Source organism: Ceratotherium simum, chromosome 28 (assembly GCF_057802395.1).
Source record: "Ceratotherium simum simum isolate JZ-2026a chromosome 28, ASM5780239v1, whole genome shotgun sequence".
Taxonomy (NCBI): Eukaryota; Metazoa; Chordata; class Mammalia; order Perissodactyla; family Rhinocerotidae; genus Ceratotherium; species Ceratotherium simum.
Genome location: NC_141927.1, coordinates 21499479 through 21526253, shown reverse-complemented (window position 1 = coordinate 21526253; position 26775 = coordinate 21499479). Strand labels below are relative to the sequence as shown.

At 34.2% G+C, this 26775-nt stretch overlaps 1 protein-coding gene across 4 annotated transcripts in view; it reads left to right on the top strand.

Moving 5' to 3' along the window:
• MICU3 (mitochondrial calcium uptake 3) overlaps positions 1-23032 on the top strand; it is a 102601-nt gene extending 79569 nt beyond the window's left edge. For 2 of the 4 annotated variants that reach the window (XM_004428792.3, XM_014786304.2), the window contains 6 exons: positions 5070-5170; positions 5665-5836; positions 15050-15158; positions 17231-17388; positions 18451-18519; positions 20252-23032. In XM_004428792.3, coding sequence (XP_004428849.1) covers positions 5070-5170; positions 5665-5836; positions 15050-15158; positions 17231-17388; positions 18451-18519 — 609 coding nt within the window. In that variant the 3' untranslated portion in view covers positions 20252-23032. The remainder of the gene's footprint in view (positions 1-5069; positions 5171-5664; positions 5837-15049; positions 15159-17230; positions 17389-18450; positions 18520-20251) is intronic. The other 2 variants (XM_087418450.1, XR_015548827.1) reach the window with 2 other exon arrangements.
• Positions 23033-26775: the final 3743 nt, after the last annotated feature.

Here is a 26775-nt window from a genome sequence, read left to right as displayed (position 1 = left end):
GGGAGGTTTAATATCAGAAGACCAGTCAGCTCTTATATACACTCAAAGATTATATGATATGTGTAAAATCTTTTAAGGATGTTTATTGCCCTGTCGGAGATGTGCTGGAGCTGGCTCTTACAGCTTCCCACAGCTAATTCTGCGCATCTCTCCCAACTCAGCATGCTGTGACATCCTGTCCCTTGAAAGTGGCTGTGACAGGAGTATTAATACCATAGAAATTGGCAAATACTACAAATCAGCCTTCTTTTTTTTTTCCTGGAGAGCCAGTTTACTAACACACCATTGGCTGTAATCAATCCACAATGTAATCATAAGCTGCTACATTAATTAATGAATTGACTCAAACATCATGCAAGTAAATCTGATGGAGAGAAGAAAGAAGAAAAGAAACAAAACTTGTATTGTGTTCCAAAGTAAAATAATTATTTGGGGATTATCTCTGTTACTACCCTCCCACATTAGAGAGGATAATTGAGAATTGATTGTAGTTAAGTTACAACTCATTTTTAATTCCTTGTAGGTTACTACTGATGCCAGTGTAACACTGAATTGTTTATAGTATCAGTATTTCAGGATTCAAATTAGTTCAGCAAGAAAGCTTAGAAATCTATTTGTATTTGTATTTCTTTGTTTCTTATATATTTAAAATATGAATATTAAGATAAAGCACTTCTCTAAATATTGTAGGTAAATTTGAGATTAGCCTCTCATATTCTTATTCCGGAGCTATTTCCAGCCATAGATTTTTCAGTTATAGAAAAACCATGTTATAATGAAAATTTGAATATGCCACAGCTGACACCACTTTCTAACCAAAATAGTAGATAATAAATTAGTAGTACAATATAAGCTTACCATGCAACTGTTACACGGTCTGTGGTACCCGAATTACAAAAGCCGTTTTGAGTTTTACAGATGAAATTTAAATTTTTTTATTTGCTTTAAACTTTACTTATCCTTAGTAGGTTTCAATAGATTATTCAAAACCTTTACTAACAAATCAAGAGTTTGAACATTTCCTCCAACTCTTGGATAGAGCTTGATAAGATTATGATCACATTGTAATCACTAAAAGTATGTTGAAAGAATATCTTAAAACTCTCTATTTAATAGTTTGACATTTATTTCATGAAAATTTATTAATTTATTTTATTTTTGATGAAATCATTTAAAGTAATTTTTAATCAAAACAAAGTTAGATAATGGCCTTTCATGTAAATGGCCTATGGGGTTCTTTCATGTAAATGGCCTATGGGGTTCTTTTTCTTGCTTTGTTATGAAAACGCTTGAATTCATTTTATTCTAACAATAAGCACAAGAATCAAAGGGATAAAGTCTCAATTTTTGTCTTACCTCGCCTGTGATTTAAGTTATATAACACTGTTAGGATATCAAGGACACTGGTATAGTTTTCAATGACTCCTGACTGTACTCTGTTTCACTGAATGAGGGGAGAAAGTTTTCACCATTTCCATTTTCTAATTTTTTTTCTCTAATGTCAAACTGTTACTTATGCCTCTGTGGGTCTGGATTATCTGGATAAGTGCAACCCAAGTCTAATAAGATTTTGATGATGAAAGGCTGTAAATGAAGATCTGCTCTGCTCAATGGGCATGAGAAAAACTGGCTGAATGAGGTCATTATTTAGAACCTGTGTAAAACAAAGCCTTCTCATTTCCATGTATTATGTCTTGTGGCGAAGGACATCACGGCACTAGAGGAGAACGTTCCTTAATTATGTCATATGAGTTCACTAACTTTTGGTGGTGTTCCCGTAACCTCTCATTTTAAGGCATTTTTTCAGATCTACATAACGTGTATTTTCAATAACAAAAAAGAAGTAGGAGTGTATTATGTAAAAATGACTTTTTTGCATTAAGCTCCAACATTATTATCTTTTCTATCTTGTCTAGTCCTATTTCAATTTCTCGAAATATATTGACTTGGCAAAAATAAATAATAATAGCTAACATTTATTGAGCATTTACAGTATGCAGTTATAGTGCTGAGTGATTTAAGTGTGTTACCTAGTCCTCATAACAACCCTTTAGAGGTATTGTTATTCCTGAGGATAATGATACCCACAGAGAGATTAACCTCCCCAAGGTCACTTAACTAATAAGGAAAAAAGTCAGGATTCAAAGCCAGAAATCTGACTTTTGAACTTATCATCTTATTTGCTCACCACACTACTGCTTATTTTTGAAGTAAGCAACTTTTTCTAAAACACCATCCCGTCTCCTCTTTTTTCCACTTTGTCCCTTCCCCACATCCCATTCCTCTAGCTTCCAGATGGATACCCCAGTTCTTCATGCTGACTTCTAATTGGGTAGAGCCTTCACTCCTAAGCTCCATCTAGGCATGCTTTCTCAAATATTTCTTCCCCCTACTAATTTAAGCTTTTCCATTGATAATAAACCAATTAGACTTGATTATACACAATCACAAAAGAATGTCTATAATGAACATGAGATACATTTTTCCCCGCAAAGATCTTATGCTCTTTTCCAAAGCATCTTATGACTACCAATACGAACATGTCTAATTCATTTACGCTCATATTCTAATTTTATCCTCAAAATTGTAATTATAGATAGAGTTCTTCCCATTTTACAGATAAGGAAGCTGAAGGTCAAAAAAGTCAGTGAACCCAGGTCTTCCGATTTTAAATCCTGTCCTCTTTCCATTACAGCAGTCTGCCTTCTCAACCTAAACCAAAATTACACTAGTCTGCCGTCACATATGGAGCCCTGAAAGGCTGGCACCAGTGATACTCCTCAACATCCATAATGAGCTTGTTCAAGAAGGTGTATTTAAAAGACAGTATGTGGCACCTGGCTTCCTGTGTTATTCTTTCCCTAACGATCAGATCAAACGACTGTTCAGATCTTCAGAGAAGCTGCTTATGTTATAGGGAACTTCTTGGTTATTGCAACTCCTGAGAATACTTGGGACTTGTCTGCCAACTAAACTGAGAAGTAGTAGAGCTCTTCCAAACCAATTATAAGGAGGTTGTATGCTAGAGATTATTTAGGAAAATCCAAACTAAATTACTTAAATATAAATAGATGATTACTAAAGAATTTCAACAGTTTTAGATTATTTAAAGTAGAAGATACCCTAGATGTTGGAGTTTTTAAGAGAGATGTGAGTGATCAAAGTAGCAGAGAGATCACTTTAGAAAAACAGTTTTGTGGATTAAAAGATGGCATCTTGGAGGGAAAAAGACTAATCAGAAGATGTAGTTTCTACGTCCTAGTCATTAGAAGAGAAGAAGAGTATTTGGTCCAGGGAGAAGGGAAATGAAGATCCAACAAATGTTATGGAGGATAAAATAGCTGTCTTGATGAAATATTGGGAAAAGGGCTATGAGGAGTCAAAGAATTACCAAAATTAAGTGTATGGAAGATGAGTAAGATAGGACTTTTTGTCAGGGGACATAGAAGATGACTGACCATTTGTAGAGAAGTATATGCTTTCTATTTCTTACATTTTCTGTGAAGTACTATCAGGATTCTGGCCAAGAAGTAATATGTCTCAACTATGTACCTTTAGATGGACATTTACAGCTATTTTTTTAATATAGAAAATGGTAGTTATTATTTATTTTTTTGTGAGGAAGATCGGCCCTGAGCTAACATCTGCCAATCCTCCTCTTTTTGCTGAGGAAGACTGGCCCTGGGCTAACATCCATGCCCATCTTCCTCCACTTTATATGGGACGCCGCCACAGCATGGCTTGACAAGCGGTGCGTCGGTGCGCGCCTGGGATCCGAACCGGCGAACCCTGGGCAGCCGCAGCGGAGTGTGTGCACTTAACCACTTGTGCCACCTGGCCGGCTCTGGTACTTATTGTTTAAACTCTTATTTTTCTTACATTTCCCAGGATAATATATGGGAGAGTTACAGTCATTTGAATGTTATGATTTTTTTACCTGAGTCTATAAGATAGGTATGAGTTAATGGCCAAGTGAGAAAGGAAGGAGAGAAAGAGAAGGAAGAGGAGGGAACAGAAGGGGAGGGAGGGAGGGAAAAGAAAGGAAAACCTGTAAAGCTACATTAAAGGAAAGAAGGAAGATTTTCATAAGCCATTAAACTTTGTAAGGACTGTAATTAAGCTATTTTAAGATTACATTTGTTGGAACTTGGTTTATAAAGTTGAGTAGGGAAGGAAAAATCCTCTGGAATTAATTTCTTATCCATTAAAAAAATGAGACTTTTCTTTTAAAAAAATTATAGATGATGTAAATTCCAAGGTAACATTACTGCATTTTCTCTTTCAAAATATAGTGTCTTCTATTTAAAGTATCATAAATTTGGAATACAATAGGAAAGTATCATGGCTCAAGGAAGCTATTTTGTGAAGCTTGAGACCATTCTTTTGTCAGCCCCATGTGTTCAGTACATCTGCAGAATTTGCCTCTTTTGAACATCCTAAATGAATAGATTTTTCAGGTTCATTAGGAAAATCCAAACTAAATTACTTAGCTAAAAATAAAATAATTGATGATTACTAAAGGGTTTCGACTATTTTAGATAATTTAAAATATAGATACCCTATATGCATAATTAGAACTTGAAAACTTCTTAAAATATAATGTCTTTAAAATTTTTTGAGGATAAAGCCAATTTCATTCATGTTTGTATTTTCAGACTTTGAACTTCATTTTAATTGTAATGGCGTTTATTAATACAGCCTTATGCTTTTCATTCTAATGTTAATATATTTATGTTCTTGATATTTATATGTTGATAAAATTCTTTTTTTTTTTAAAGATTTTATTTATTTATTTATTTTCCCCCCAAAGCCCCAGTAGATAGTTGTATGTCATAGCTGCACATCCTTCTAGTTGCTGTATGTGGGACGCGGCCTCAGCATGGCCGGGGAAGCGGTGCGTAGGTGCACGCCCGGGATCCGAACCCCGGGCCGCCAGCAGCGGAGTGCGTGCCCTTAACCGCTAAGCCACGGGGCCGGCCCAATATGTTGATAAAATTCTCTGAGGGATGTTAGGTATCCCTATTCTGTTTGTTTTATTGCAGCTAACCTTTACGTTGTGATTTTTTAAGCGTGCTGATGACATTACAAGTTTAGTAACAGATACTACACTTCTCGTACACTTTTTTGGAAAGAAAGGAAAAGCTGAGCTCAACTTTGAAGATTTTTATAGGTGAGCTTAATTTTTATATTTGTATTGAAAAATGTTAACATGCTAAAGTCAGAAAGGTCTTTAGGAATCATCTAGTATGCAGTGATACTCACCTCTTTGCTGCTGTCATCTTAACTGAGATGCTGTAACAAATATCCACTCCATCAGTACCTGTGTACCATTGGTTACATTGATAAGTACAACGGAAAGTTGCTGAGTGAGAAAAATAGTCTGCATATCTGGATTGATTGTTATTTCCTGTATATTCAGAAGAAAGTATATTATCAATTCCTTAGTCTTAATAAGCCACAGTAATAATAATAAGCATGTATATAGTGTTTACTGTAGTAAACACTAGGCGCTGCATTGACTCCTTTAAATCTCATCACTACCCTGCAAGGTATTTTTGGTGTCCCCATTTTACAGATGAAGAAGCTAAAGCCCTGAGAGGCTAGGTACCATGTGTTACCATCACTCTTCATTTGTCTTGTTCATTCTTTATGTTTTTGTCGTAGATTCATGGATAACCTCCAAACGGAAGTTCTAGAAATAGAATTCCTTTCCTACTCGAATGGGATGAATACTATCAGTGAAGAAGATTTTGCTCATATTCTTTTACGATATACAAATGTGGAAAACACATCAATATTCTTGGAAAATGTGCGTTACAGTATACCTGAAGAAAAGGTATCTAATCCCCCATATTTACTTTGTTATATACTTGTTATTATCTTGTAATAATATAGGTCTTTAAAATATATTGGGTTTCTTAGTTCTTTTGCTCCTCTGTGGATTAATAGATACTTTGGATATATTTCATTCTTTTTTTTCCTCTGTGTGCTAAGTACTCTGGCTAAACTTAAGAACTGATTAATTTAAAATTCTGGGTAGATATCCATTTTTTTCTTAGATATGCTGAAAACCCTTAAGGTTATTAGGAATTGTTTTATTCAAGTTATGAATATCATATTTCAAGAAAGTTCTGCTGAGCTGTATGTTTTGACTACTACATAAACATCAACTCCTATAAAATAGTTTATATTGACATCATTTCAGTCACACTTTATTCATTTCTATAATATCCGTAATAAAAGATCATATGAAGACCGCCATTGATGAGTGAGTGATCTTATCAAAAGTTGAAGTGAGGTTTTTCAAAGAGTTTGGATGGCATGAATGGTTAAGAACCTGGGACAACTGATTGTCTGTTTGTTTAGTAGCAAGTGTTTTGTCAGCAATTCTCAGCAGTTGCATTATCTAGTGGTATTTGAATGCATCATTGCAACCAAATAGAACTGGTGTTACAAGCACCCCTCCAAGTATGGGATGTTTTGGATATATTGCCTTCTATTTGTGTTTGTAGAGGGATCAAGTTAATCTTTCCAAGAAAAACTTGCAAATAGTCTGACTTTGTTTAAAATGGATACACTGTGACAGTGCTAACAGTTCTTCAGGTCACCTAAGGAATGAGAAAAAAGGCCTTGATGCATTTGGCTGTTAGTTTACATAATCTCTTAATCAGTGGTCTTTTATCTGTTAAACTGAATTTTTCCAGTTCATAGACACTTCCCTAAAGATAAATATTGGAAATTGTATTACTTTATCAAGCTACTAATGTATTATTCAGGGCCTTAAAAAAAATCTGCTTTTTTTTTCTTTTATCAAATGGAAATTTATAGAAATCTATAACTTAAGAAGTTCAATTCCAGGATGAAGAATGTATGGGAACTCTGTACTGTTTTTGCAACTATTTTTTACATCTAAAGTTATTTCAAAATAAAAAGTTTTAAGTTAAATTCAGCTTCTGAAAACTTCTAATTGATGGAAGTATCTTCAGCACTACAAATCATTACAGTAAAAAAGGAAAATTTGTCAAGTGAACCAGCATTGATTCTCACTGATTTGTTTTTTCTTTTTTTTGCATTACTTCATCAATCTTTAGAACAACCTTCCAGAAATCGACATCTTTCTTTTAGAAAAAGGCAAGCTGAGGCTTTCAGGTACTTAGACACTTGCCCAAGGATTCAAACCTAAGACTCTAAGCCAGTGACACTCCTACCACACCCTACTTATGTCTTTCCCTTCCTTTCATCTCTCAGCCCCTTCTCTCCAAAAGAATAACAGCTACTACTATTTGAATAGCACTTTAATTTCTAAAATACTTTCATTTCCCTTCATTTATCTAGCAGATATTAAGCATCTACTATTTACTAGGCCTTATTGTAGCCACTATAGATAAGTGACAAGATAATAGATCCTTCTCTCATGAAAATACATCTTAGTGGAGAGATACAAAAAACAAGTAAAAAGTAAATAAATGATATATTTTCAGATAATGATGAATTTTATGAAGAGGACCAAAAGTCATAGGGACTGGAGAAGAAGATAGACTGTCAGGGAAAGCTTATCTGAAGCAGTAGCTTTTGATGAAGAACATTCCAGGCAGAAGAAACAGCAAATACCAAGGGCCTGGGGATGGAGAAAGTTAGTTTATTTGAGAAATTGCCAAAAGGGTAAAGTAAGTGAATAGGAAAGTAGTAGGAGATGAAGGAGAGATAGAGATTTGTCAGGTCTTATAGATAAGGAGTTTGATTTTATTCTAATGGTGATTCTGAGAGTGATGGGAAGCTACCATAGCATTTACACTTTAAAGCAGGAATCGGCAAACCACCTACCTCCTATTTTTGTAAATAAAGTTTTATTGGAACACAGCCACGCTCATTCTTTTAATGTATTGTCTATAGCTGCTTTTGTGCCTTAATGGTAGAGTTGAGTGGTTGCAACACAGCCCGTATAGCCTGCAAAAATAAAAATATTTACTCTCTGGCCCTTTATAGTAAGGATTTGCCAACCTTGCTTTAGAGCATAGGTGTGATGTTTGTTCATTCAACAAATACTTGTTCAGTGAGTATTTGCTATCTACTATGACACTCAAAGGTGATCTGATTCATGTGCCAGATATGATCTGATTCATGCTTCAATAGATCGTCTTAGCTGGTATATACAGAATAGACTTTAGTTGGCCCAGCTTTGAAAGAGACAAGTTAGGATGTTTTTATAGGAGTGTAGGTAAGAGATGAGCATGGCTTGGACTAGGGTGAAAGTAGGGAAAAGTGGTCAGATACTGGATCATTTGAAAAGTAGAGCTGATAGAACTTGCTGCTGGATTAGACTTCAATATGAAGGAAAAAGAGGAATCAAGAAAAACTCCTAGGTTTTGGCCTGAACCACAAGGTGAAGCAGTGGTGCCATTTACTGAGCTAAGCAAGACTACAATTTGGGGGGTTGGAAAGAATCAATAGTTTTATTTTGGGCAAGTTAGGTTTGAGATTCCTGAGATATCTAAGTGAAGAAATTACGGAGGCAGTTGGATGTGTGACTCTAGCAATCAGATGCAATCAGGACTACTTTTGGTAGTCAGTGTATAGACTTCCAAATGTGTCTCTCCAGCTTAAACTTCTGCCCTGAATTTCAAACTTTTACATCATACTGCCTACTCAGCATCTCCACTTGGGTATCCGATAGACATTTCAGGCTTAGTAGTTGCAAAACTAAACTCCTGATCATCCAAAAAAATCTTGCTCCACACACGATCTTCCCTGTTTCAATTAATGGAAACTCCACCCCTCCTAGTTGTTCTGGCCAAAATTTTTACACTCCTTCCTCTCACATTCTATAAACAATCCATCAGCAAATCCCCCTGACACTGCCTCTGTCAGAATTTGACCACTTCTTGCCACCTCCGCTGCTACCACCCAAGTCACCATTCTCTCTTGCCTGGATTGTTGCAGTTGCCTCCTAAATCATCTCTCTGCTTCCAGCGTTGCCTTCCAGCGTTGCCTCCCTGCAATCTGTTCTCCATTTGGCATTTAAGGAAATGCTTTATTCCACAATTCAGATCTTATCATAGTAACTCCCCATTTTTCTCAAAGTAAAAGCCAGAATCCTTACCATGGCCTACAAGGCCGCCATAAGCTGCTCCCTTGTTACCTCTGACCTCATTTCCTACTGTTCTCCCCTTTGCTTACTCTGCCCCAGCCACACTGGCCACTCACTGTTTCTTAATACCAGGCAGTCTTCTATCGCAGGAATTTTGTGTATGTTCTTTTCTCTGCCCAGAATGCTCTTCTTTTAGATGTCCACAAGGCTCACTGTGTTATTTCTCAATCAGGTCTACCCTTTCAATGTAATATGTAAATAATCACCTATTATATAAATAATATATAACCAACTTATTATGTAAGTAATAGCCTGATATATAAATTATAACCCCCTCTCTTGGCATTCCCTACCCCTTCTTCCCTTAATCTGTTTTTTTGGTTTGTTTTGGTTTTATTGAGGTCATAATAGTTTATAACATTGTGAAATTTCAGTTGTACATTATTATTTGTCAGTCACCATATAAATGTGCTCCATCACCTCTTGTGCCCACCCCCAACCCCTTCCCCTCTGGTAACCACTAAACTGTTTTCTTTGTCTGTGTGTTAGTTTATCTTCCACATATGAGTGAAATCATATGGTGTTTTTCTTTCTCTGTATGGCTTATTTTGCTTAACATAATACTCTCAAGGTCCAACCATGTTGTGAAGGGGACGATTTTGTCCTTTTTTATGGCCGAGTAGTATTCCATTGTATGTATATACAACATCTTCTTTATCCAGTCATCAGTCAAGGGACACTTGGGTTGCTTCTACTTCTTGGCTATAGTGAATAATGCTTCAGTGAACATAGGGGTGCATAAGTCCCTTTGAATTGTTAATTTCAGTTTCTTTGGATAAATACCAAGTAGGGGGATAGCTGGGTCATATGGTATTTCTATTTTTAATTTTTTGAGGAATCTCCATACTGTTTTCCATAGAGGCTACACCAGTTTGCATTCCCACCAGCAGTGAATTGAGAGTTCCCTTTTCTCCACATCCTCTCCAGCATTTGTTATTTTTTGTCTTGGTGAGTATAGCCATTCTAACAGGTGTAAGGTGATATCTTAGTGTAGTTTTGATTTGCATTTCCCTGATGATTACTGATGTTGAATATCTTTTCATGTGCCTATTGGCCAGCTGTATATCTTCTTTGGAAAAATGTTTGTTCATATCCTTTGCCCATTTTTTGGATAGGTTGTTTATTTTTTTGTTGTTCAGTTGTGTGAGTTCTTTATATATTTTGGAGATTAACCCCTTGTCATATATATGGTTTGTAAATATTTTCTCCCAGTTGGTGGGTTGTCTTTTCATTTTGTTCCTGGTTTCTTTTGCCTTGCAGAAGCTCTTTCTTCTGATGAAGTCCCACTTGTTTATTTTTTCTTTTGTTTCCCTTGTCTGAGTAGACATGGTATTTGAAAAGATCCTTCTAAGACCAATGTCAAAGAGTGTACTGCCTATATTTTCTTCTAGGAGTTTTATGGTTTCAGGTCTTACCTTCAAGTCTTTGATCCATTTTGAGTTAATTTTTGTGTATGGTGAAAGATAATAGTCTACTTTCGTTCTTTTGTATGAGGCTGTCCACTTTTCCCAACACCGTTTATTGAAGAGACTTTCCTTTCTCCATGTATGTTCTTAGCTCCTTTGTTGAAGATTTGCTGTCTGTAGATTTGTGTTTTTATTTCTGGGCTTTCAATTCTTTTCCATTGATCTGTGTTGTGTTTTTGTACCAGTACCATGCTGTTTTGATTCTTACAGCTTTGTAGTATATTTTGAAGTCAGGGATTGTGATGCCTCCAGCTTTCTTCTTTTTTCTCAGGATTGCTTTAGCTATTCGGGGTCTTTTGTTGCCCCGTATGAATTTTAGTATTCTTAGTTCTATTTCCATGAAGAATGTCATTGGGATTTTGATTGGGATTGCATTGAATCTGTAGATCACTTTAGGTAGTATGGACATTTTTACTATATTTATTCTTCCAATCCATGTGCATGGACTATCTTTCCATTTCTTTATGTCATCATCGATTTCTTTCAGTAATGTCTTATAGTTTTCATTGTATAGATCTTTTCCCTCCTTGGTTAAATTTATCCCTAGATATTTTATTCTTTTTGTTGCAATCGTAAATGGGATTGTATTCTTAAGTTCTCTTTCTGTTAGTTTGTTATTAGAGTATAGAAATGCCACTGATTTTTGTAAGTTGATTTTGTACCCTGCAACTTTGCTGTAGTTTTTGATTATTTCTAATAGTTTTCTGATGGATTCATTAGGGTGTTCTATATATAAAATCATGTCATCTGCAAACAGCGAGAGTTTCACTTCTTCATTGCCTGTTTGGACTCCTTTTATTTCTTTTTCTTGCCTAATTGCTCTGGCCAAAACCTCCAGTACCATGTTGAATAAGAGTGGTGAGAGTGGGTGCCCTTGTCTTGTTCCTGTTCTCAGAGGGATGGCTTTCAGTTTTTCCCCATTGAGTATGACGTGGGCTGTGGGTTTGTCATATATGGCCTTTATTATGTTGAGGTAGTTTCCTTCTATACCCGTTTTATTGAGAGTTTTTATCATAAATGGATGTTGGATCTTGTCAGATGCTTTTTCTGCATCTATTGAAATGATCATGTGGTTTTTATTCCTCATTTTGTTAATATGGTGTATCACATTGATTGATTGGTGGATGTTGAACCATCCCTCTGTCCCTGGTGTAAATCCCACTTGATCATGGTGTATGATATTTTTAATGTGTTGCTGTATTCGGTTTGCGAATATATATGCATGTTCATGTCCTGAATGACATATTTCAATAAGTATATGTAATTTTCTATTGTGGTAAAAACACATAACATAAAATTTACCATTTTAATCATTTTAAAGAGTAAAATCTGGTGGCATTAACTATGTTCACAGTGTTGTGCAACCATCACTATTACTAGTTCCAGAACTTTTTCATCATCCCAAACAGAAACCCCATATCCATTAAGCAGCCACTCCTCATTCCCCTTCCCTCAGCCCCCAGCAACCACTAAAATGCTTTCTGTCTCTATGGATTTGTTTATTCTAGACATTTCATATATGTGGGACCATATACAATATGTGACCTTTTGTGTCTGGCTTCTTTAACTTAACATTATTTTTTCAGTGTTTATCCAGGTTGTAGCAAATATCAGTACTTTATTCCTTTTTATTGCCAGGTAATATTCCATTATATAGATATACCACATTTTATCTATTTGTCAGTTGATGGACATTTGAATATTTTCCAATTTTGGCTATTCAAATAATGCTGTTATGAACATTTGTATACAATATTTTATGTGGAAATCTGTTTTGAATTCCAGAGAATTAGGTATATATCTCAGAGTAAATAGCTGGGTCACATGGCAACCTTAATGTTTAACATTTTGAGGAACTGCCAAACTGTTTTCCAAAGTAGCTACAGCATTTTAAAATCCCATTAACAATGTATGAAGTTTCTGATTTCTCCACATCCTCACCAACACTTGTTATTGCCTGCCTTTTTAATTTTAGCAATCCTAGTAGGTGTGAAGTGGTATCACTGTGGTTTTGATTTGCATTTCCCCAATAAATAATGATGTTGAGCATCTTTCCCTGTGTTTGTTGGCCATTTGTATATCTGTTTTGGAGAAATGTCTATTCAAGTCCTTTGCCCATGTTTTATTTGGGTTGTCTTTTTGTTATTGATCTGTAAGAGTTCTTTATATATTCTGAATATTGGACTCTTATCAGATATATGATTTGCAAATATTTTCTCCCATTCTGTAGGTTGTCTTTTTCTTTCTTGATAGTGTCCTTTAATGCACACAGGTTTTTAATTTTGAAAAAGTCTCATTTATCTGTCTTTTCTTTTGTTGCTTATGCTTTTGGTGCCATATTTAAGAAACCATTGCCAATTTCAAGATCATGAAGTTTTTTCTCTGTGTTTTTTTGTAAGAGTTTTAGCTATTAAATTTCAGTCTGATCCATTTCGAGTTAATTTTTATATATGGAGTGAAGTTAAAGTCCAATTTCTTTTTTTTACATATGGATATCCAGTTATCCCTGCACCATTTGTTAAAGAGACTGTTCTTTCTTCAATAGATGGTCTTGGCACCCTTATTGAAAATCAGTTGACTGTAGATATTTAGGTTTATTTCTGGATTCTCAGTATGTGTGTATTTTTGATACTTTAAATTTTTCAGTTATCATCATTTTATTTTTGTTAAAATAGAAGCTACTTCTTTTTACTCCACATCTTAACAATTAGGACACATTCCATTCAGTTCCCAATGGATCATTACAGAAGTGATTCTGGGCGTGAGAGTGGGGAGGGAGAAGAAATGGCCATGCCCCCTCTTTCTGCCACTCACCCAGACTGTCTTTACCTCAGTACTGTCAAGAATGGATTGCTTTAAACTATCTCTATCAAAATGAATGCCTTGCTTTTCAATTACAATTCCATATTTGGAATCCGTAAACACAAAGATTTTAATCTACACAAAAGAATTATTGTATGGTTTTGAATTTGACCTACCTTTTCAAACATGAGAACCCTATTTTGAAAAATCTAAAGGTTATTTGATTTGCTTTTTAATTTTATGCTCCCTAAAAGTATTGACATTTTTGTTTACACTTTGCTTAAAAATATCCCACCCTCCTGTTTTTCACTTTTACCAGCATTAACCTGTCACCCTGAGACAAAGACTGTTGCTGTGGCAGCTGGTCGCAGCATAAACTGATTCAGAACCAGAGCAGTGACCAGTTTCCCTGGCAACAAGCTCTCCTCATCAAGACAAACCCCTTCTGGCTCAGTCTCCCTAACTGATTCAAACAGTCCTCTCTGGAAAACATGGCAGGTGGGATCGGGTCACAAAGCAGAATCCAGAGTTGGAGTGGCTGTAAATGAATATAAGGAAAGAGAGAGAGAGAAATGTTAAGAGAAAAGACAGTGAGGATTCTCCTTGTAAATAAAGAGGGATTGTAATCTAAGTGGAAATAATGTATACCAAAATTTGGAATTATTATTTCGATAATAAATATTATTTTGATGATAAAGCACTTAATCAGTAGTTGGCTTATGTGAAAATAGGCTCTTCTGGTTCTTTCCATAGCTTTCCAATGCTGCCTTGTTAGTTTCTCTACCCCTGCGGTGTATTAAGGTCAGAATTTGTTAAGCCTAAGCTCTTGGCCCTCTGCTCTTTTCTCTGTTTACTTTCTCAATTATGTTAATTTTGCTGAGAACACATTAATTAAATGCCGTTCTTCATGTCCAAATTTGTATTATCTGAGATACATTGTGCTTATTTCAAATAACTTTCCTGTTTAATTGAAGTAATAGCAGTAGCAGTAGTTGCAATTTATGTGAAGGACATTGCAGAGGCCTTTCCAGGATCCCACACCGAGTCCTGTGCTGGGCCTCCCCAAGCTGTATGCGTACAGTCGTACTTCCCCTGCTGTCCTGGCAGCGTTATCATGGCAGGAACAAGTTAAAATACTCTACTCTTGGCTTGTTTAACATTTTGATTTTGCATAGTCATTATAAAGACATTAATGACCTAATGCTGAATTATATTTAAGGACTACATGTACAGGGGAAACTTTTTTTAGGGGTTTTTTCCTCTTTCTTTTTTTTTCTTAATCATATTTACTTTCAGCGTTTAAAAAATTCAGGCCTGAAATACAGAGTTTTCAAAATTGAAACTTTTAAATTCATTTTTATTGTAGCATTTTTGGAACTTTGTGCTGATATGACAGTGTTTTTAAAGTATTTTCACCTTTCCTTGCTAATGGTAACAACACTACCCAGTGGAAATAAATCGCAGTGAATTTTACATTCCATTTGGAAAAAGAAGTTTTCAGAATGTGCCCTGGTAATGTTTACTTACAAGATATATTGCAGATGCTTAATCTATTTATTTCTAGTAAGTGTAGATACTTATTTTAATAAATTTGGCAATACCAAATATATTTACATATCTTCTCCCAAAATAGGGCATCACATTTGATGAATTCAGGTCTTTTTTCCAGTTTTTGAACAACCTAGAAGACTTTGCCATCGCCTTGAACATGTATAATTTTGCAAGTCGTTCTATAGGGCAAGGTAAGTAATCATCTTTCAAAAATTAAAAACAAAAAATAATCCTACATTGTCTCTAGGGACTTTGACAACAAATTAATTAGATATATCATATTAGCCATCAACTTGCCTGAAAGTTTGGTGTATACTTCAATGGAAAATCTGTTTTCCCTAAGCAAAGTTTAGAGAAATATGCGAAATTTTTGTATTAAATTTATTCTTGCCCTTCATTTCATATAATGGGGAAAAGCTAATCATGTTTGTAAAGGTTCAAAGAGGAAGAAACTTCACGGCCTCTTGGTAACATGGAGGATATGTGTCTAGCTATAGAGGAGCCAGCTGGCCATGCCTCAGACATCATCACAGGATGGTATTTATATTACTGATTTTACCCACAATCCCTGCTGGCTCAGAAACCTGAATTTTGTCAACAGAGCCACCTCTTAGCTTACATTAACCAAGTTTTAAGAATGATATACAAAACTGAATGTCAGTTTTGCTTAATTTACAAAGAAATGCAACTGTCATCGAATTCAGAGTGCTATTGTTCTCAGGGGCAGCTCATTTTTTCCCTGTAGATAGACTAACAAGTCAAGTCCTTTTTCTAGGATTCTGTGGCTATGACCACTTGCCTTCCCTGCGTGGCCATCTCCTTTTTTAATATTCTTGCCATATGAGGACTTTCTGTTTATGTCTGTAATGTGATTTCACCTGCATCTGCCATAATCTAATAAGTGCTAGTTCCCAAGCTTAAGTCTCAGAGGAGTCTTCTTATTTTATTACCGAGTTCTAGGGAGGAGCCAGACTGCAGCCTGTACGTGCTAATGAGCTAATGATAATTGTCTCCCTCCCAAAAACATAGATACTGACTCCCTCATATAGCTTCCTTCATTTATTCACTGGGTAAGAGAAACCTGAAGATTTTTCATATTTCACCCTTTGTCTAGTCCAGATGTTCAAATAACATATCTTCTCAACTCAATCCATTTTAGTGTTTTAAAACCAAAACCTTTGGGAGCCCTGCCTTCACAGGCCAGCCTTTACTACCGTGTTAAACCTACTAATCAACCTTAAAAAGAAAAAAGCAAGTCAGTATCTGCTTACCTGGTTCAGAATGGAAAGTTGCTCTTTTACTTTGTGGAACTGGGAAACGAAAAAAATTAATTGCTCACTCTTGCAGGTGCCAGGAATCTCTCTCTTTCCTGTTCCACTCCTAGCACCTTGATTCAGGTTATTACCTTTCAGAAGGACTGTTGCAGTAACCACCTCAGTGGTGTTCCTGCCATTCTCCGTTTTCCTGTCTGATATTTCCTAGACAACTCACAGAATAATCATCCTAGAACACAGATTAACCTTTCTACCACACGCCTCTGTGGAAGACGCTTCAGTGCCCCATTACCTGAACGTTCAGCACAGGCTGCTTGCCTCCAAGTCCCTGTGCAGAGCTTCTGCAGCTTCTGTCTGTCCCTGGGCTCTGCCCAGACCAGCCTGCTCATTGTTTTCTGACCTGCCCTATACTCTCCTGTCTCCCCCCATGCCTTTGTTCCTTTATGTTACCTCATCTGCCATTTCTCCCATCTCTGCAAGCTGAAATCGTCTGTCCTTCAGAGCTCAGCTTGTATACAAAGTTGCAGCCTTTCCTAGTCACTGCCCTTCTCCTTCCTTTCCCTACTCCATACTACAGAAATAGTCGCTCATTTCAAATTCTCACAGTGCTTTTTTGGTATTTGTTGTGTGCTCCTGTATAATGATTTTTGGGCAGGTGCCTCATCTCCCACCTCACCTGTAAGTTTCTTGAGAACTTATTCATCTTAATAACCTCTAGAGTGTCTGTCGCAGATAGTAGGTGCTCACTGAACATGACTCATGGGCTAAGAATGCGTAATTAACCTAAGATACAGCTGCCTCTTGGCCTGTAATTAAAACCGCAAACATTTCTTGTTCCCTGAAAGGTAGCATGATTAATGAAAAGTCGTGTGTTACACAAGATCATGACCCACGTTTAGAAAATAATTCTCTTATAGCCTTTTTAGTAATCAGCACATATTATAAAAATAATGTTAACAGTCTGCTCCTTTTCTGTAACATTTATCTAGATGAATTTAAGCGTGCCGTCTATGTAGCTACTGGCCTCAAACTTTCACCACATTTAGTGAACACAGTCTTCAAGATTTTTGACGTTGACAAAGATGATCAATTAAGTTATAAAGAATTTATTGGAATTATGAAAGACAGACTCCATAGAGGATTCCGGGTAAACCTATAAATTTCAAGCCTATTGATATTCTTTTTTAAATCTGAAAGAAAAAAAATCCATCTAAGTTTCAGAAATAATTTATGTAAATTTTTAAGGATACAAACTGAAATGTTATGTTTGAAAAGAAAAAACATAAGGCCTTACCTACCTTCAAAAACAATTTGAGGTGATAAAAGATAATGCTTTTTTAAAATATAAAATCAGCTTGAATTTCAATAACTTATTTTCATATTCACTTACTTTAATGTCTTCACCTCAATTTGGGGGGCGGGGGAATGTTGCCAAATATTTTTGATTAATTCAGTCTGCACACTGGTTATTCAGACTTGTTACTACACAAGAAATACCACTATTTCTCATTTTATATGACACAGATTTCCACTAGGCAACTTGAGGCTAAATCACTGCGTATTCAGTACTTCTCATGGAAAGTAAAGGGAAAAACGTTTTTTGTCTGATGAACTTGTTTTTTCTGTTAACATCTTATACTGCAAACTAATTACTAGAAATTCAATGATTTTTTTCTCAGAAACATTTTAAAGAATCAAATATAGCATAAATCAATAAATGTTGACACATCTAACATTTGTGGATGTGCCACAAATGGAAAAAAAAAATTTTTTTATTAAGATTAACAGCTAGACTATTCCATTTTTCCCTATTTGAATACCCCTAAGTGTTATATGTTTAGAAAAAGTTATATATACAAAAAATCAAAATTCATCTTAGACCATGTTTTTAAAGATTTTTAATGATTCTTTAAAATCCAAGCTGTCTTGGTAAAGATACTGTGTACTTAGCTGCCACCTAGTGGTTAGTTGTTAACATTTGAAATGATGGCACAAATACCTAAAGGGCAGACCTTGAAAATCATTTATTTTTCCTCAAAAATTTTAGAGTAACAAGATCAAATTAAAATATAAACTATGCTATAAACCTCTGACACTGTATTGCTCTCTTAGGTGTTATGTGTTATTTTTGCTTTATTCATTTATTGCATACCTGTGGCCCCATAATATTTTATTGACATTTACGCACTTTCAATCCTCTCTTCCACAGGGTTATAAAACTGTTCAGAAGTATCCCACTTTCAAATCCTGTCTGAAGAAGGAACTTCATAGCAGATAAGTATGTTAGCTTCTCTGTCTAAATTTGTTCAGTAACAAGTATGTTAGGTTCTCTGTCTAAATTTGTTCAGTAACAATAAAGGAAGGGTCATAATTTATTTTTCTATTACAACATTTAGGAAATAGCTGAATGAAATGTAATTTATTTTTAATTTTTAGGCCACTAATTCAGTGTAAGAACTAATCTTTTAATGATTTCATTTTAGACCAGTAGTAATTCAATTTAAGAATTAGTCATTATAACAAAGCATTAGTTTGCCACTATTAAGTTGTGATCTAAAAGTGAACTGAAATAAATGGTCATCTGACTGGAATTCTTTTGGAGTGTCTTCATTGAAAAATTTTCTGTTTAACCTGCAGTTTTATATGTGAGCAGATACAATATAATGAATCCAAACTGGATTTTTATAATCTAGGGTCATTAGCATCTAAGGAGAATTGTTACTGATTTTTAGGATCATGATTTGAAACATCTACTACAATAATAGCAGCTAATTTTTTTAGAGTTACTTTAGGTGGCTGGCACTATAGTAGGTGTTCTTCCCCCATATAGTATCTCATTTAATCCTCACAACTAGATGTCCCATTTAACAGCAGAGGAAATAGAGGCTTAGTGAGTCATTTGCCCAAGATAACTTGCTAGTAAGTGGCAAACCAGGATCTGAGCCTCCTTCTGTCTGATGGCAGAGCCAACATATTTATTATTTACTAAACACCATCACCATAGAATGCAGAAGATACAGGAGATTCATTCAGTTTGTATCAACCCAAAGAAATATCTCAAACTAGTTGCAGAACTCCAAAATGGTTTCTTTTTCCTTTTTTCTTTTAAAAGTCAACTGTAGCTATAAAATTTTGGTCAGTTGTGGGTTCTGATTAGTTAGGTCTCTACAGTGAAGGTTTTGTTCATTTATACATGCTTGCAAATATATATTTCTTGCTGTTTTTCTCAAGCTTGAAACATTTATATTTGTCTATGGCAGTGTTACCCAAAGTGGTTCCATAGGATATCAATGCATATTATACTTTTTTTTAAAAAAAAAGAAAACTACTTAGTCAAATAAGTTTGAGAAATATAATAAACATGGTTAAATAGGTTCCTTTTCCCTTAGAATCGATCACATCTTAATATGCCACTATTCACTTGTCTCTTTAAAAGAAAACTATAGTATTCAGTATTTTGCAAAGTAGCTTTGAGACCTAATGTGTTTTGGAACCCATTTTGGGAAATGCTGTTCTAAAATGCTTAGTGGCAAGTAGGTTTATTATTTATCTAAGGTGGTAACTGCTGTGATTGAGCTAACAAAAGAAGTCAGGTCTTCCTAATGTCTATTCTTAGGAACTTTATATTGTCCTATAAGAAAGTAAACGTTAAAAAAAAGTAGGACTGTACCATTTATATGTCCATATGGGTAGTGTTCCCAACCAACTGTAATAGTGTCACATTGGCACTGTTGCGTCTATGTAGTAGTACATAGAACCGTAGATAAAAATGACTACATTTATTCTAGACCTTCATAAGACTGAGGATTAGACAAGTTACTAAACAAAACACTGAATTTTTAAATTAAAGAAAATGTTTTATGATTAAGTCTTTGAATCTTATATTTTCTGTTGGGTGTTTTTATTATGTACCTCACTGTCTCATTTTCATAATAATATTTGATTAATGCCATCACCTCTGAATTTCATCCTAAATAAATATCGTTTATATATATATTTTTTTTAATTAGGTACTTCTAAAGCAAAGTTTAAAGGATGATTATCCACGTGACAAATGCAAGAAGCAAAATTTTCAGAGTGGAAGGAGGTCTGAGATCAGAACATGTAGAAATGAAGGAAAAGGTGAAACGCTAATTATAATTTTTTCTTGAACTGAATTCTTGAACATAAAACAATTAAGTGTATCTTCACTAACTACAAATGTTATGTGCTATCAAGTTGAGCTTTTGCCTTGATTTACTGAACTCTCTGCACTTTTTCATTCCCTTCAGAAGTATATAGATACTTCCAATGACTATGTCAGAATGTATTTTAAATATTTTTTTTAATTTATTAGAAATTTGCCTCATTTCAAAATAATGTATGACTCATGGAATCTAGGTCACTTAAAAATGAACAACAACATATTTTCTTTGATTTTGGACTGTGAACTTACTTTCAGAAAATGAATGTTCCTTGAGATTTATCTTAGGGCCCTTAGAATTGTTAAAAAGTCCTCATTATTTACCAGGTTTTTAATTACTTAGAAGTAATTTTGGAAAACAAATAGAAATGAAGCTACTGTATAATTTGACGGTTTACATTGTGCTTTTAACTTTTAAAAGTACTTAACATATATTGTTTCAATCATATAAAGTTTTTTAAAAGTTTTTGTTTAGTTACCAAAGTCAACAGAATGTCTGTTATTCTTTTATGTATACAGTGAAGAAATTTAAAATGTAGATTTTTTCCTCAAAACAAGTCATCCATCGATGGTAGAAACAGTGGTAGTTGTAGCTGTAGTCGCTGTCATTGTCATGATCGTCTTAAAAGTGAAGCTGCTCCTAATTGCAGGTGGCAGGTGTTAATAACACTACTAAAAATAGGATCTTACAGCCTGGTAACTTATTGCATATTGTCAGTATATGTCTGTAGTGTCAAAATGAGTACTATAAAAGAGTAATATAAAATGGTTTAGGAGACTGATGTATATATTAGGTAGAAGTTAATATTTTAATATTTTGTTTCTTGTAAAAGGACCACATGCAAAAGTGATACCACACAACCAGTAATAATGACTAATTTAAGTATAATTCATTATTTCAAAATAATATCTTAAAAGAGAAAAGAAAAACTTTCTATCAAAAAAATTAGATTTTCACATGGAGAAAATAATTCAATAGTACTTAACGGAAATCTATTCAGTTAAAAAGTATAGTTTATAAAAGAGTACAATAAAAAATAGAACAAGGAATTTAATTAATATATTTATATATTGTATGTGGAAGATAAGTTGGTTTATCTTCTTTTCTAAGATGTATTTAATATAAATTGCACACACTCCAACTATTACCTTGCTTTTGCCTATGAAAATAGGAAATACTGACTTTGTTTTTGTAAGTTATTAAATGTGAAATTGATAGTTCTGCATCACCCTATTTATAAAAGTAATGTTATTTCCAAGAAAATATTATTAGCGTTGACTATGTATTTGTTAGACTTTTTACATTCTTTATCTGATAGTATTTATTACATTGATATAGAAATATATGATTCATAAGTTTGAGGATTCCATATAGTATAATAATTTAGTTTCATTTGCTTTGAAAGTTGATTCAATTGATTGACTAAATAAATGCTTCATTTAACGTGCCCCAGGTCTAGTTTAAAATAATTGAAAAAATATAATTTACTTTTATCTTTGACTATAAGTTATATTATCTTGCATACTTGGAAAAATTGCTATTTAGAACAGTCCTATAAATATAGATTAAAAACTGAATTAGCTCATTAAAATTCTTTATAATTCTGTCATTTCCCCAAGGAATACTACATATGCAATCTTTATTACTTATCAGAGTGAATGGATATTCATCTGTTTATAAGACTGCAGTATAACATTAAAATGGGAATAAATAAAATATTCTAATCAATTAAAATGGAAAAGAGTAGTAAATTACAGTGATTCCTTATATTATCACTCTTGAACTTGATCATCTATAAAATGGAGGTAAAAATATCTCATTGGATTGTTGTTTACATCAATTAAAAAATTTTAAATGCGTTGAAAATAGTAATGTACTAAATATGTCTATGCTGTTCTCAGTATTTCCATCTGCAAATTATTCTTTGGAAAGAGAAAGCTATACATAAAGTTTTAGTATAATACTCTTTACAGAAAGTCTACATGATAAAAGGTTTATGGTACTTCTCAGAATCATATTAAGAAATTTATTTAACTTTAACTTAAGTTCCAGTTTATTGTTCTTATTATAAAATATAATTGTAAAGCAAACTGTCTTACATTCTTATATTATCTTAAAATAAATATACCTGCTCTTGAATCAAGAAACTTAGTACTTTGCTTTTTTATATATCTGTGAACTAATGTCTTTCCAAAAAATGTCATCTCCAAACTTTGGAAAACTTTGTTGGTTACCAAACCTCCATTGATCTTATACCCTCTGCTATAGCAATACATGCCCATGAAATTAATCTCATCAACACTAAATAAATCACAGAGCCATAAAGCCTCTCAAAGGGTATAGTAGGAATTCATACATTATAGAATTATGGTCATTGTACTGGAAAGCTTTCAGAAAATTTACATGTGACTTAATGGAGTATCAGTTATGCTTTACAGAACTGATAGTTTAAATGGCTTAAAGTAATTAAACCCAGCAGCCCCTGTTTTACTAATGTTGGTATTTTGTAGATATCATCTTACTAAGACAACTTCTAGAAATTTACCAGTTTTCAAAATACATTAATTATCCTACTTTTTATAGCCATACAATAAATTAACATTTTATAGTGCTTTTACTTCCAAAAGATGTAAAAATATGAATTGTGTATATTCAATAAGTACAAATAAAAATTTTAAATGATAAGAAAGCATTGTGGTTTTTTCTTTTAATTGGCAGCATTTTTACTTTCTTAGTAGCTCATAAAATAATGGTGCATCTTGCAATCAATCACATCTTAAATTCTGTGAAATATTGGATAATGAAAATCAGTGCAAAGATATAATTCTCTTTACATCTTTATATCTTTATAATTCTTTTTATAACACAATCAGTATTTTGGGCACACATTTTAAAAACTGAGGAATATAACTATAATTGTGACTATATGCATATAAATATACAATGCTCAGAGGAAGTAAAAACATTATTATAAAAGTTTTCTGGAAAAGATAAATTTTGTCCAATGTTGTAAAGAAAGAGAAGGACCAGTGTGTATGAGAAGTAGAACAGAGAAAATAAGAAGAGAATGGAGAAGGGATCTGAATAAGAATAGATTTTAAAAATTGGGATTGAGTAGACAGTTTTTAGAAAAATAAACATAAAGAAATGCAAGTTAAATCAGTAATGACAATGCATCCTTTCACATACCAGATTGAAAAGGTAGAATGGTTTTGTTGTATATAGTGTTGGTAAGTGTGTGGAGTAATTGCTGGTAAGGCTGTAAATTTGAGTCCAACATCTTTGGAGGGCCATATAGAAATATCTCAAAGTTTTGACCTAGAATTTTACTTCTGGGATTGTAGTATTCCAAAACATATATTTATAAATTTGCATGTCAACAAATATATTTATACAATGAAATAGTATGTAACTATGAAAAAGAATGAAGTCCATTTAGCATGCTGGTATAAGATGATCTGCAAGATATTTTTATGGGAGCATAGCAAGGTACAAAGAGTGTATGATATGCCACTGTGTTCAAAACACACTTTCATTGCATAGAATTATATTTTAATGTATCTTTATCAAAGTTATGTGTACGTATTGTTAAAAAACAAAGAGCTCTAAAGGGTTAAAATGAAAAACAGCATCCCTCTTCCTTCATGTCTGTTCCTCAGAGGCAATCTTTCAAATCTTTTAGCAGTTTCTTTTGGTATCTGCCTTCATATTTCAAGATAATATGCTAATACCAATATTTCTTGACTGATTTAATTTGTAGATTATTAACAGTTCGCTTCCTACAATGGCAGATGAGGATTTGGCTCTCTTACACAACCCCATCCAAGACACACACACACATTTCCCCTTCTCGATCCTTTCAGTATAATTAGAGCATAATTTTAGTTAAATCAATTATTACATCATCATCAATTATTATATTTCCTTCCTTATATATCTTCTTACTTTCTCTAGAGTTAGTAATTTTCTCCTGTTCAGTTTGCTTAATTTTTTGTGTACTTCTCATTTACCAATCATTAATTCATCCACAGACTTATCTCCAGAACTAAACATGTATTGTTAATACATTCTAGCACATCAAGTAATATGTAAACTTTTATTATCATTTTAGAAATGCCTCCTGGAGCTCTCCATCTTACTGTCCCATCTAGAATGGCTGTTCTCTGGTCCCAGTGCAGAACTGTCATTCCAGGATCTCCCTTCTCCACCTCTTGAAGATTCTGTTTTATCCTCTCCATCTCCCAGGTCTTCCTCTTTCTTATCGTTTCATTTTTTGGAGTGGAGCACAATCCTCCATATTTCCTGTGAAAGGCCTCATGGTAAAGAAATATTTGAGATCTTATATGCCTAAAAATGCCTTTATTCTCCCCTCATGCTTGAGTAACAGTTTGCCAGGGGTAAGTCCCTCAGAACTTTGAAAGCATTGCCCCATTGTTTTCCAGCTTTCAATATTGTTCTCAAGAAATCACATGCCATTCTGATTCCTGACCTGGTTTTTCTCTCTCTGGAAGTTAGTAGAATCTTCTTTTTGTCCCTATTGTTCTAAAATTTCACATTGCTATAACTTGGCAAAGGTCTTTTACTCATTGATTGTCCTGGGCACTCAATACTTCTTTCAATCTAAAAACTTATAGCATTCAGTTCTGAAAGAAAAAAGAAAGTAATTACAGATGTTCCTCAACTTACAGTGGGGTTACGTCCCGAAAAACCCATCATAAGTTGAAAATGCCGTAGGTCAAAAATACATTTAATGCACCTAACCTACTGAACATCATAGCTTAGCCTAGCCTACCTTAAACTTGCTCAGAACACTTACATTAGCCTACAGTTGGGCAAAATCATCTAACACAAAGCCTACTTTATTAATAATAAAGTGTTGAATATCTCATTTAATTTATTGAATACTGTACTGAAAGTGAAAAACAGAATTGTTGTATGGGTACTCGTCCAAATGCTGACAACCCACACGCTGTAGAATATCAGTTGTTTACCCTTGTGATTGTGTGACTGACTGGGAGCTATGGTTCGCCACCGCTGCCCAGCATCATGAGAGAGTGTAGCACCGCGTATTAGCCTGGGAAAAGATCAAAATTCAAAGTACGGTTTCTACTGAATCCGTGTTGCTCTCACACCATCGTAAAGCTGAAAAATCGTAAGTCAAACCTTCATAAGTTGGGGACCATCTGTATTTCTTTGAGAACTTCCTCCCCCTCTTGTGTTCTCCGTCCAGTTTTTCTGGGACTTCTGTTATTCAGATGTTGCATCTCCTATACTCAGCCTGTAATTTTTCTTTTCTTCTTTCTTACTGTTCTCTCTTTGTCTTTTTATTGTACCTTTTTACAAGATTTCTTGAGAACCTTCTTCCCATTCTGTCTATTCTCTTGAGTTTTTTATTTATTCCATTATATTTTTTAAATTTTTCCCTGAATTTACCTTTTTATTGTCTCCTTGTTTTGTGTGCTCAGTAGCTTTTATTCTCTGATTATTTAAGTTTCTTTGAAGTTTTCTTCTGCTCCCTTCATTGCCTCATGCCTTTTTTCTGTTTGTGTTTTTGGTGTCTCATATTAGAGGTTTTTCTCAACTATTTGGTACTCTTTTACTCTGTGTTCATATTTTAAAACAAATTGGAAGCTCTATTCATCAAATCTAGAGTTAGGTTAACTTCTTCTTGAAGTGGATAGAGATAGTTTTAAGAAAAGTAAAAGTGGGGCTGGGCCTGTGGCCTAGTGGTTAAGTTCAGCACACTGTGTTTTGGCGGCCTCAGTTCAGAACCCGGGCACGGACCTACACCACTCATTGGCACCCATGCTGTGGCAGCGACCCACATACAAAATAGAGGAAGATTGACACAGATGTTAGCTCAGGGCAAATCTTCCTCAAAAACAAAAAGAAAAGTATAATGGTGATTGTGAATTTATGGAACTATCACGTGGTTTAAGCTTGGATGGTAGGGATGGGAAAGGTATCAATTGATAAAGGAATGTCAGTGGAAATCACTTACTGGCTTAAAAAAGTTAAAGATGGCAGCCATACTTTCTTACAAAATATATTTTGGTGATGTTTACCATAAGAGACAAAGAATTGAACTTGATTATTAGTCTAATTCAGTATCACATTTCCTATTGCATATATTCAAGGATGAAGCAAGCAGCTTGAAGGTAAGCGGATTTGACTACTAGCAGATTTTAACCTTAGGTAAAATGAGAGTTTAGGACAGAATGAAAGACAATAAAGATATTTCCAGTCTAAGATATATAATGCTTTACTCTTTGTAAGCTCTAGGTGCTATAAGAGTTAAAAGTTCAAGGTGAAAAATCTACAAAAAACCACTCTGAAAATCTATACTTTTT